The sequence below is a fragment of the Ammospiza caudacuta genome, chromosome 15, assembly GCF_027887145.1.
Source record: "Ammospiza caudacuta isolate bAmmCau1 chromosome 15, bAmmCau1.pri, whole genome shotgun sequence".
Lineage (NCBI taxonomy): Eukaryota > Metazoa > Chordata > Aves > Passeriformes > Passerellidae > Ammospiza > Ammospiza caudacuta.
In genome coordinates, this window is record NC_080607.1 from 6,594,767 (window position 1) to 6,607,025 (window position 12,259).

The 12,259-nt window shown below is 51.5% G+C and overlaps 1 protein-coding gene across 2 annotated transcripts in view; it reads right to left on the reverse strand.

The window, feature by feature from the left end:
- Positions 1–344: 344 nt before the first annotated feature.
- Positions 345–12,259, reverse strand: part of RALY (RALY heterogeneous nuclear ribonucleoprotein) — a 134,311-nt gene continuing 122,396 nt past the window's right edge. For both annotated transcript variants that reach the window (XM_058814621.1, XM_058814622.1), the window contains exons 5-10: positions 9,959–10,006; positions 8,838–8,995; positions 6,880–6,993; positions 5,711–5,856; positions 2,136–2,184; positions 345–1,911 (exon numbers count right to left, since the gene is read on the reverse strand). In XM_058814621.1, coding sequence (XP_058670604.1) covers positions 2,140–2,184; positions 5,711–5,856; positions 6,880–6,993; positions 8,838–8,995; positions 9,959–10,006 — 511 coding nt within the window. In that variant the 3' untranslated portion in view covers positions 345–1,911; positions 2,136–2,139. The remainder of the gene's footprint in view (positions 1,912–2,135; positions 2,185–5,710; positions 5,857–6,879; positions 6,994–8,837; positions 8,996–9,958; positions 10,007–12,259) is intronic.

The following is a 12,259-nucleotide window of genomic DNA, read 5'->3' on the forward strand; positions in this document are numbered from 1 at the left end:
AGATTTTAGCAGTGCTGGCTTTTGCAGCCTGGCACACAGCACAGCAGCCAGACTTTTCTGTCTGTTATGAGCTGGACCAGTGAAAAATCCAGAGATTAAAGGCCTGGATTTGGCCCCTGTTCTCCTGCATCAAAGAAGTTTCCAAGCCTCCAGGGAAAACCCCAGAACTCCTGTGAACACAGATGTTTTGCTCAGACCAGTGGGATCTACCTTGGGCAAGGGAAAGTAAATCCTGCAGGCAGACCTGAGGCTTGGAAATGGAAAAAAGACAGAAGAAACAAGTGTGTGTGTATGGCAGAGAGAAGAGAGGGAAAGCAAATTAGATTTCTTTCTTTTATTATACAGGATTGTATGTACAAGGTCACCTCTCCCAAACAGCAGCAGCACAGTCAGTTCACAGCCAAACCTGCAGCTCATCTCTCCAGGCCTGGGGAACAGCTCAGGACAACTCAGTGCAGACCTTGCACAGCAGCTGGGCCAGGGCAGGGCAAGCACGGGGCTCCCTCCAAGCCCTCCTCAAGCAGCCCAAACTAAGAAATGCAAAGAAAACTTTGTGCTTCAAGAGCCATGTGTGCTCCAGCATGGCCCCAGGGGCAGGGCAGTGTCACCCCTGGAGCTGCTTTCCCTTCACCCTTCCAAGAGATGCTGTGGATGAGGTTGGAGCACTCAGGATCCCCCAGGTGTTGTGACAGGCCAGGGGGAAGGTGTGGACTCTGCTCTGGGTTCCAAGCACTGCTGTGTGTGGGGGATCTGGAGGGGAAGGGGCAGGCAGGACACACCAGGTGTGAGGAGTAAAGTGCTGTGTGAGGTTCAGCCCCCGGGAAAACGGGAGGAGCCTGGGAAGGACAAAGAGGAGAGAACTGCTGAGGCCTCTGGGCTGTGGGGGTCCCAGGAGGAGCCCTCTGCTCCCAGCACGGGGCAGGGCACAGCAGCAGCTGGGAGCTGGGAGCAGGGGAGGTGCTGCACAGGCACAGCCACAGTGCCAGGGCATTCATTCCCTGTGCCCAGCCTCGGGCACGCTGTCACCCTGGCCATGGAGCTCAGGCAGGAGCAGAGGGGTCACACCACGCTCCTGACGTGCCCTCACTGCAGCAGGAGGTGGTGTGGGCAGCCAGGGAGGGTCTGTGGCTCCAGGCTGTAGGAGTTGGGTGCTCCACATCCCTTCCAGGAGCAGCTGGTCCAAGGAAAGGGTCTCATCCCCGCCCCTCACTCTGCAGAGGGCTGCTCAGCCCTGACACGGTGGAGAATGAGGACACCAAAGCACTCAGGGTGGTGTTTGCTCGCTCTGTCCTGCTTGGGATCGCTTGATTTCCTGCAGCTTCCTCTCCCCTTCCCTCCTCAAGCAGCTTCCCAGAGCACAGCAGCTGCTCCAGCAGCGACTCCTTTGCACCTGGAGGTGACTGTGGACACACAGCAGCTCATGGGGCACAGAGAGGTGGCAGGAGGTGGCTGAGCTGGAGAACAGCACCCCACAGCCTCTGATCAACAGCACCTTCAGCACAAGAACACAAACTGTCCAGACTGAAACACTACTCCTCCCTCAGTTAGGAAATGCTCTGGCTCTCACCTCACACAGGAAAATGTCTTTATTGGGCTGGGCTGAGCTCTCTGCTCTTCTGCAAGCAGCTCTACAACACTGCCTGGGGACACTCCTGCTCTCTGTGGTGGCTCTGGGTTGTGCAGAGCTCCTCTGCTGCCTGCAGAGCTCCAAATCCATGGCAGGGGTGGTGGGGATCTGCTGGGAGGATGAGTTTTCTTTGCCTTTGCTTTACAGATGGATGGAAGATGTCGGGCCATGTTTCTCCTTTGAATGCCAGGTAGAGATGACAGCAGCACTTCCATTCAGCTTGCCTTGCTCAACGTGCCAGGACAGGGTTCAGCCTCGTGCTTTCCTCACTCTGTTGCTCACAGCTGCAAGGAGAGAAGGGGGAGCTACAGCACTGTGCTTGAACCCCACAGATTTGTCACTCAGGAAAGGGGGTGAAGGGCTGGCCAGTGACCCAGCTGAGCAGCCAAGCTCCATGCTAGGAAAACACAGAGGATCAGTGGGAAAGAGCCTCTCCTGAAGCAGCAACCCCCAGGCCCAAGGGGCACAGAGGGAGAGCTCTGGCTCCATCAGCAGCACGGGGCTGTACCTGGTTACTGTAGCCTGGCATCCTCCACGTCTGTGTAATGGCTGTTCTCCTGCAGGGAAAAGGGAACCACAAACAGTGAATCACCCTGTGTCCCTCCTGCCCTGCCTGGGACACCTCCCATGTGGGCACCAGCTGGTCCCTGCTGTGGGACAGCAGTGCCAGGGTGCTCAGTGTGATGGATGAGCTACAGAACACACCTGGTATGGACACCTGGCAAAAACACCAACTTCCCCTGGCTCCTGATGCTGAAATGACTCTGCCAAACAGCCCTGGGGTGTGCAATCCCCTCCAGGGCTTGGAAGTAACAGAATCACAGAATCATTCAGATTGGAAAAGACTTCCAGGATCATCAAGTCCAACCATTAACCCAGCATAGATGTTCACTCCCCAGCTGTTCCAATGCCTGACCACCCTTTCAGTGAAAAAATTTTCCTGATCTCCAATCTAAACCTCCCCTGGCACAGTTTGAGGCCATTTCCTCTCACCCTGTTTCTGCTCCCTGGAACTGCCCAGTGCTGCCAAGGTGCCTCAGTCCATGAAGGCAAATCCTGATTCTGCTGCTGAGCACAGGAACTGGTCCCAGTCTGCAGCAGAACTCATCATCCAGAATGGTAACACTCATCCAGCACTCCAAAGGCCACAATAATGGCCTTTATAATAATGATGGTGCTGAACTGCTCCCCAAGCAGGGCTTTGGAAAGCACAGCATGTGTTTGGACTGCCCTGATGGTCTTGGAAGTGTTTTCCAGCCTTTATGGTTCTCAGTGGAATTTGCTCCTGGAGCTGCTGAGCAGAGCAGCGGCACTGGGGAGTGAATGGGGTGCTCACAGTGCTGTTTACCTGTGCAGGGTGGGGATTTCAGGGATGGAAATGGATCCAGGAGCTCTCTGCAGGGACACAAGGGGCTCCAGAGGGAAAGGAAAGGGAACAGGCTCTGCCTGAGAGCCAGGGGAGGTGGCCTTGCTCAGGGCAGGCAGAGCCAGCAGCACTGGATGTGCCTTGGAATGAATGGGGTGGGATCCTCCTCCTGTGGGGGAGGACCAGGGTGACACCCAGCTGTGACACCGTGGCAGGCACCCCCTGCACACCACTGGGGCACAGACCCCTGGGGAACCTGCACCCCCCTGGCATTTGTGGGGTGGAGCAGGGCTGGAGCAAGAAACAAAGGCTTTGGGACAGCATCCAGAGTAAGTTCTGACCCAGCTGAGCAGGGCAGGAGGCATCATTCTGGTTCTTGATGGCCAAAAACACCTGGTCAGGGATGTGAAGGTGGAGAGAAGCCTTGGCTGCAGAGCCATGGGACTGTGAATCCAAGTACACCACAGAAGGGATCAACACCAAAAGCAGGATCAGATCCCTGAACCTGAGAGAGCAGATTTGGGGCTGTTCAGGGATCTGCTTGGTAAAATTCAATGTGAGACATCTCTGGAGGCCAAGGAAGCCAGGACATCCAGATCCTATGGTGTGAGACTTCAGTGGGCTTCAGACTTCAGCACCAAGCCCAAAAACTGTTTAGATGCAGACTGGGCAGATAAATGACCAAAACTGCAGGAAACCAGAAGAAAATCTGACTGCAAATCAACCACAGTGTGCTGGGCACATCAGAAGTCCTTCAGCTTTCCCTCCAGAAATCCCTCTGTGTGCAGGGATCTCCCCTTGAGCAGGGCCATCCCCCAAGACACCCCTCAGCTGACACCAGGCATTGATGGGCTGGCAGGTGTCATTTTTTGCACACATGTGACATTTAATACACAATAATCTCTGTATCCCCTACTAAGTGTAGTAAATAGTACTGACCACCAATCCAGCTGCACCTTATCTGAGGTTTCCAAATCCAAATTTATGGCTCAGAACTCAATAAACTCCCTCAGCTCTGAGTGACCTCTGGCTCTTCTCCTGCCATGCCCCTGCCCCTCAGAGCCAAAGGGATTTTAGGGACCCCATGTGGGTGCCATGGCCATGGTGACAGCCACACTGGGGTGTGGGATAAAGGAGTCACTCCAGGAACTGCTCAGTGCTGTGAGCTGTGATGAGCTCCCTGCACACACTGCCCTGACCATCCACAGCACTCAAGAGCCTGTCTGAGGCTGGCAGTGGAACATTTCTGGTCTTGATGCCACATCAGGACCAGGGAGTTCCAGAAAACAGAGATGTGAGCTGAAACAGTCATCTTTTTCTTCTCCTCTTAATGAGGACCAGCTCTTCCCAAACCACTGCCAGCAGATGTCCCTCCAGTGTTTTCTTACCCCTGCAAAGGCAGAGGAGTGCACATTTTTTGTTGACAAGCTGTGTGCTTCTTTATCATCATTAACATCAGCAAGTTTCCCTCTAATGTCTACCATCTGTTTGCCCTGATGTAATTCAAGCCTGGCCTTCCTTTTCCTGACACAGTTTGTGCCTTTCTTCTTCCCAGTGCCTGGAGTGACCTCTCCCCTCCAGCCCTGGAACAGCTCAAGGATCCTGTTCAGAGCCCTCACCCAGTTGGGCAGGAGAGCCCAACCCAGCTGGGAGTGTTTGGAGCTGGAGCAGTTTAAGGCTGTGGATGTGCAGTGTGGGCACCCAGGGATCAGGGGTGAGGAAGAGGAGAGGGATGCTGAGCTTCATCCTCACTTCTGCTGCCACCAGTGCTGGGCTGGGGAGGGACTGGAGCTGTTCCTGGGGCCACTCAGGGCAGGTCATGTCCTCCCACCTTGCTGCCCTCAGCCTGGATCTGGAGCTGATCCTGTTCTCCCTGGTTTGGGATAAATGGCAGCGCAGCCAGTGTTACCACAGTGCCTGTCCTGTACCCAAGCACTGGGCTCCCATCCAAGTGCACAGATTTGTCTCTGGGTTCACCAGGAACACCCCTGTTTGGGGCAGGACTAGGAGCAGTGGGGCTGGGGTCAGACCTTGGCTTGTGCCATGGGACAAGTGCCTGTGGAGAGGGACTTGGGACAAGGGCCTGGAGGGACAGGACAAGGGGAATGGCTTCATATCGCCAGGGCAGGGACAGATGGGATACTGGGCAGGAATTCCTCCCTGTGAGGGTGGGGAGGCCCTGGCACAGGGTGCCCAAAGCAGCTGTGGCTGCCCCTGGCAGTGCCCAAGACCAGGCTGGACAGGTTTGGAGCACCCTGGGACAGTGGAAAGTGTCCCTGCTGATAGCAGGGGTGGAATGAGAAGTTCTCTAAGGTTCCTTCCAATCCAAACCCTCCTGTTACTCCATGAATGTCTGGTCAGCTGCAAGGGCACTGCAAATGCAGCTCATCTAACCCAGCCTGTCCTTGTGGTGTGTTTAAATCCATCTAAAAATCACTTGGGAGCAGAGTGGATTGGTTTAAACCACTCCTAGCTGTGAAATCAAGGATAAATGTCTGAATTTCAAGAGCCAACCATGTTTCTTCAGCACCTCCACACGTGTTTGCATGGGCAGTGCTTCTGCAGGCTTGGAAGAACAACCTGTGACAACAATCAGATTTAAATACTGCAATTTCTTTGGAGGATGGAAAAACCACTTTTCCTGTGGATGTGGCAAGTTCCAGTAAAGCTGTGTCCCCCTCCTTTGCTGCAGGGATGCATTGCCCAAGCTCCCTTACCAGTTCATCTTCACACTCCTCCCGTGCCAGCCCCTCCTCCTCGCCCTCGTCCCCGTTGAGCGGCTCCTCCGCAGTGGCCTCGGCCTCGGAGGCCGTGTCCTCCTGGGACACCTCGCTCTTGCTGCTCTCCACCTTCTTGCGGGCCTCTGTGGGGACACAGCCATGTCAGGGATGGGGAATGGGGACAGACTGAGCCTGGGCCAGGGATGGGGAATGGGACCACAGCCTGAACCACAGAGCCAGGGCTGGTAATGGGGACACAGCCTGACCCTGGGCCAGGGATGGGGAATGGGGACAGACTGAGCCTGGGCCAGGGATGGCAACTGGGACCACAGCCTGAACCACAGAGCCAGGGCTGGTAATGGGGACACAGCCTGACCCCCAGGCCAGAGAACCCCACATCCACTGGGATGGGGGGAAATAATAATGGTGGGAATGCTTCCTGCCATGGGGGGGTTCTGCTGATTTTGAGCAGGCAGCCTGGAACACCGTGGAGAGGGCAGAGAAGGTTCTAGATCCCCCAGCAGGATGGTGGGAGCCAGGAATAGGGATGGGGATGGGGACAGGGACAGAAACAAGGATAGGATAGGGGGGATAGGAATAGGGATAGGGATGGGGATAAGCATAGGATAGGGATTGGGATAGGGATATGGATGGGACAGTGGCAGAAAAAGGGATAGGAAAGAGTAAGATAGGATACGGGTAGGACATGGGATAGAATGGGATAGGATAGGGGAGGATAAAATAGAAATATGATAGGAAATGAATAGGAAAGGAAAGGAAAGGAAAGGAAAGGAAAGGAAAGGAAAGGAAAGGAAAGGAAAGGAAAGGAAAGGAAAGGAAAGGAAAGGAAAGGAAAGGAAAGGAAAGGAAAGGAAAGGAAAGGAAAGGAAAGGAAAGGAAAGGAAAGGAATAATGATAGCATATGACAGAGTAAAATAGAATAGTAGAACAAAAAATGCAAACTAAAAAAAATACATGCAAAAAAAAAAAGACAAAAAAAAAAATCCTCATAATTTTAAACCCGAACTCTGCAATTTCAGGAATTTTGGTGTGTAATTTTGGCCTAGATTCTGCCCTGGAACCTGGGGGTTGACACTTCCCTGTCAGAGCCTGGAGGAATGCGTGATGCCCAAGGCCAGCCCTGAGGCATCCCCACCCCTACTGACCTGCAGAGAGCTTCTGCTCCTCAGCAATCTGCTCCAGCCGGCCCAGGAGAGCGTCGATGTTGGATTTGATCTGTGTCAGCTCCGTTTTGATTGTCTGCAGCTCGCTGCTCTTCACTGGGGGGAGGAAGGAAGGACAGGAAGGCACTCAGCACCCTGCAGAGCAACCCCACCCCACACCCTGCCCAGGGCAGCTCCCTCAGCAGGCAGGAAAATCAGGGAGAAGCCCAGGCTGGGAAGTGGCAGGGAAGCTGCTCCCAAAAGAGCCTGGGGTGCTGTGTCCAGGCAGGCTGCAGAGCCTGACCCCAGGCTGTACCTGCACCATAGCTCCTCCAGAACTTTACACTAATGTTTACACTAAAAATTTCTGAAAGCAAATCAAATAATATCAAATCGGATCCTTTACCTTCGTGAAACACCCCTGGAACCCCAAGGAGAAGAGCTCCTGGGTTCTGTGAAATTGGATTTTTACGTTAATTTTAAATACATGGGAAGAAATCAGTCTAAAATTTGAAAAACGTTTCTCCCTATCACTCTCTATCTTATTGTATAAGAATCAAAATTTTCGGTACAATTACACTTCTGGCAGCCTTTCTAAATCCAGTAATGCAGCTGCCATCAGGAATGTTTTTAGTTTATAAAGCCTTTTAGTGGCTGGAGTAGAATATATAAGCACTTGTACCCCACAATAAATTTGGATTATCTCACCAGTGTGAAAAATGTGTATTTTATGACTGGCTTTTTGCAAATACTAAAATTAATATTATATGTGTTGTGTTAGAAAGTTATGCTGTATTCATTTTCTTAAGTAGTGTGTTAAATATAGTTTTAAGTTATAACATAAGGTTAAAATAAAAACTATGCTATGTAGGATACTTTTTTTCCTAAAAAAAGGACTTGCACTGAGATAGCAGCCACAGGACACCTTCTTCCTGCCTCGCTCAGCCCTGAAGACACCATCAGGATTCAGAGGAAGAAGTTGACATGACCAGACAGAATCCTGTGTTTGAATGGAATTTATGCATCATGTATATGGTGTATGAATATGCAACAGGCTGTTGTTTTTAAGGGTTAATCCACTGTTAACGTGGGTCCTTTTTGGGCTTATGCTGCCCAGAAAAAGGCACCCAGACCATCCATAACTCTTTGTTTTTATGGTCTCATATTGTCCTAATCCAAATTGTTCAAAATTTTTATTGCTCTAATTACATTGCTATTTTTATAACCATTTTATTACTATTCAACTTTTGAAATTTTAAAACGAAGTGATTGGCGTTTTTCACAGCCAGAACACCAAATCCCCGTCTCATCGCCTTCCCCAGGTGCACCTTGCAGCGGGGCTGCTGTTCCCAGCCACTCTGAAGTGGTTTTGGGAGCTCCCCGTGAAACCTGAACCTTTCAGTGGCTGGAACACAATATATAAGCAGTTGTACCCCATAATAAATTCGGATTCTTTGACCAGCACACCGAATCCCCGTCTCATTGCCGACACTGTGCCTTCCCCAGGTGCAACCTCACAGTGGGGCTGCTGTTCCCAGCTATTTTGAGGTGTTTTTGGAGCTCCCCGTGAACCCTGAGCATTTGAGTGGCTGGAGTAGAGTAAGTATATAAGTAGTTGTACCCCACAATAAATTCGGATTCTTTGACCAGCACACCGAATCCCCGTCTCATTGCCGACACTGTGCCTTCCCCAGGTGCAACCTCACAGTGGGGCTGCTGTTCCCAGCTATTTTGAGGTGTTTTTGGAGCTCCCCGTGAACCCTGAGCATTTGAGTGGCTGGAGTAGAGTAAGTATATAAGTAGTTGTACCCCACAATAAATTCGGATTCTTTGACCAGCACACCGAATCCCCGTCTGATCGCCTTCCCCATGTGCATCCCCACAGGGGAGCTGCTGCTCCCAGCCGTTCTGAGGTGTTTTTGGAGCTCCCCGCGCTGTCCCCAGCCCTGGCCCACACTCACACTTGATCTTGGCCGAGCTGTTGGCGATGGCCGACCTGGCGAACAGCTTGACGGGCAGCGAGGCCTTGACGCGCCGCACCAGCGGGATGGAGACGCGCGGCCGCTTCACGGGCACCACCCGCGGCACCGGCGACACCCGGCCCCGGTACTCGAAAATCCTGAGGGGAAACCAGGGGAAGGGAGGCGGCTGGGGCCGGGGCAGCCCTGCCGAGCGGTGTCCCAGCCTTGCCGAGCGCTGCCCCGGCCCCGCCGAGCGGTGTCCCGACCCCGCCGAGCGGCCGTCCCAGGGATTGGGGCCATGGGATGGCACCCCACATCCTGGGCTGGACACCCTGCCCCCCAAATCCCTCCTGCCCCCAAATCCCTTCTGCTCCCAAACCCCTCCCGCTCTCAAATCCTTCCTGCTCCCAAACCCCTCCTGCCCCTAAACCCTCCTTGCACCCAAATACCCCCAGCTCCCAAATCCCTCTTGCACCCAAACCCCTCTTGTCCCTAAATCACTCCTTACAGCCAAACCCCTCCTGCACCCAAATCCCCCCTACCCCTAAACCCATCCTGTCCCCTAAGAGGAATAGTGGATTTGTCTTTCCAAACAAGCCGTGGGTCTGCTGGTAGATAAAACCACCACTGGGAGAAAAAAAGAAACAATGGGAAGGATTCCACTGATTGATGAATGGAAAAAGATATTTGCCTTTACAAATAAACTTTATATTTGCTGATAAATGAAATTGGAAGATGAAAGAATTGAAAGATGAAAGAAACAATGGGGAAGGAAAAACCCTAAATTCCAAAAGAATTAAAAATTAAAAAGGAGGGTTATACATTAGAGGGAAATCTTTGGGATCAGGTGTTTCAGTCTGTACCTCTCAAGTACCTCAGCCAGTAGGGAAAGAGAGAAGGGAAATGTGGCTGGGAAATTGGGATAAAAAGGAGGCTGAGTCCTCCAAAAATTAGAGAGACCCCAGGGAATGCCCCATGGCCTCTCCCTTTATTGGAATAAAGTAAAAGGATTCCTCTATCTCCTTTTTGGACACAAACCTCTGATATTTGTGGATTAATTTTCCAAACACCCCAAATCCCTCCTGCCCCCACCCCACAGAGCACCGCGGGCTGGGTCTCACCTGTCGTAGAAGTCGTCTCTGTAATAGTCATAGTCGAAGTCGTAGCCACTGCAGAGACAGTCAGGGTTAATTAGTGCTGGTAATTCATTATTGCTGCTCCCTCACTGCCTGCTGGGCCATCGAGGATAAAGAACTGGATCCCGTGCATGGGGACCCTCCTGGCTGCAGGGAGGAAGACTGGGGGGCTGAAGGCAGAGGAGGGTGGTGTGGCCAGAGGGTGTTAATCTGCTTATCTCAAGGAGGAGCAAGAAGATGTGTGTGGAGAAAAGTTGGGACAAATGGGATATTTATGGGGATATTTATTGATTTAACTTCTCTCCCCCCAGGCAGACAATGCCCACGTCCTGCTTTCTTAAGCTTGAGATGCATTTTAACCAAATGCAGGAGCATTGTCCGCTCCTGGACACCCAGTAACACTTTCCCCCTTGCTGCAGCTGCATTTTAACCCAAAGTAGAAGCATTCCCCACTCCCTGGACACCCAGTAACACTTTCCCCCTTGCTGCAGCTGGTGTTTCACAAGGCAGCACAAATCAGGAGGTTTCACCCAACACACTGGGAGCAGCTGCCCCAGCTGAACCCAGCACCCTTCTCTGGTGTGCTAAGCTCATTAACACTCAATTAACACTCAATTAAGGGCTAATTCAGACGTGGTGCTGGTGGTCTCCTCTCTGCTCTGCACAAACAGAATGCAGCCCTAAAAACCAAAGCCTGTCCTGCCTCCTGGAAATGGCTGAAAAGAATCAGAGATGGATGGGGAGAGGGAAGGGCTGAGCAGAGGGACAGGGGACAGGGCAGGATGACCCCCGGGAGTGCAGTGAGAGTTCATCCGGGCTCCTGCATCTCTGACAATGGCAACAACAACGTGGCTGACTGGGCTGGCTGGGGGGAAGTGTGGCTTGGACCAGGAATTCCAGGAGCTCTGTCCTGCCTGTTGTGGCACTGAGCTTCCCAGCCAGTGCTCGGTTTCAGTAACTGGCTGTGTGAAAAGTGCCTATTGTATGGTTCTACACAGATATTTACTATATGTATTATGTTGTATTGGTTAGTAGTGCTGTATTAACATTTTAATAGTATGGTAAATGTAGTTTTGTACTTAAAAGATAACTTTTGTAGTTAAAATAGGAACTATGTATGTGGGATTTTTTTTAAGAAAGGAGGTATTTGCACCAGATGGCAGCTGCAGGACACCTAAATCTTTCAGAGAAAGAAAATTTAAAGCTCCATTTTCAGAAGAAACAAACTTCTTCCTGCCTTTCTCAGCCATGAAGATGCTGTTAGGATTAAGAGGAAGAAGCTGACACTGACCAGACAGAATCCTGTGTTTGAATGGAGTTTATGCATCATGTATGAGGTGCATGAATATGCAACAGGCTGTTGCTTTTAAGGGTTAATCCTCTGTTAATGTGTGTCCTTTTTTGGGCTTATGCTGTCCAGAAAGAGGTACCTGGACTGTCCATAACTCTTTGTTTCTATTGTCTCATATTGTCCTAAATTCTAATTGTCCAAAATTTTTATTACTCTAATTACATTGCTATTTTTAAAACCATTTAATTACTATTAAACTTTTAACATTTTAAAACCAAGTGATTGGTGTTTTTCACAGGCTGGTTTCTGAAAGATGATTTTTCCACCCTCCTTGAGTTCCCCAGATGCCTGTGGCAGCATCTGGAGACCCAGCCTGTGCATAGAGGGGACCTCAGCATGGCTGGATACACCAGAGCTGCTTTGGGGCCAAGGAGTTGGTGCCAGGGTTAAGGACAAGGAGGTGGCACCTCCTGCCCTGGGGACTTCAGTGAGGAGATATTCCATAAATGCCTTATCCCTGAGCAGCTGCTGCCTGTGCCATTCCACGGGATGAACACTGCAGAGTCTCACTGCTGAGCAAGGAGACTGCTGGGGAGATGTGACTGTGGAGGTGTGATCACCACAGCCCTCCCAGATGCCACTGCATGGTGCAAAAGAACCTTTTCTGACAGATGAATTCCAGATTCTTTTCAGGCCCTCCCCTTCTGAGCTGAGTTGTAGCCAACATTCCTGCTGGGCTCAGAGGAGACAGGAACATCCCACAGCCTCCGTCCCAACCTCTGCCTCATCTGTGTTTGTTTATTCCCTCTCTGGATTGAAAGGGAAAGGCAATTCCTCGCAGGGCAGCTGTTGCTGGAATGAACCCAGCTGTTTGTGGGGCTGAGGGAATGGAGATCACAGAATGAGGCACTGCCACGGAGCTTTTCATGATGGGTAACTGGATTTTTGTTCTAACCCAAGGTGAAACCTGGAGATACAAAAACCCTCCAAGAAAA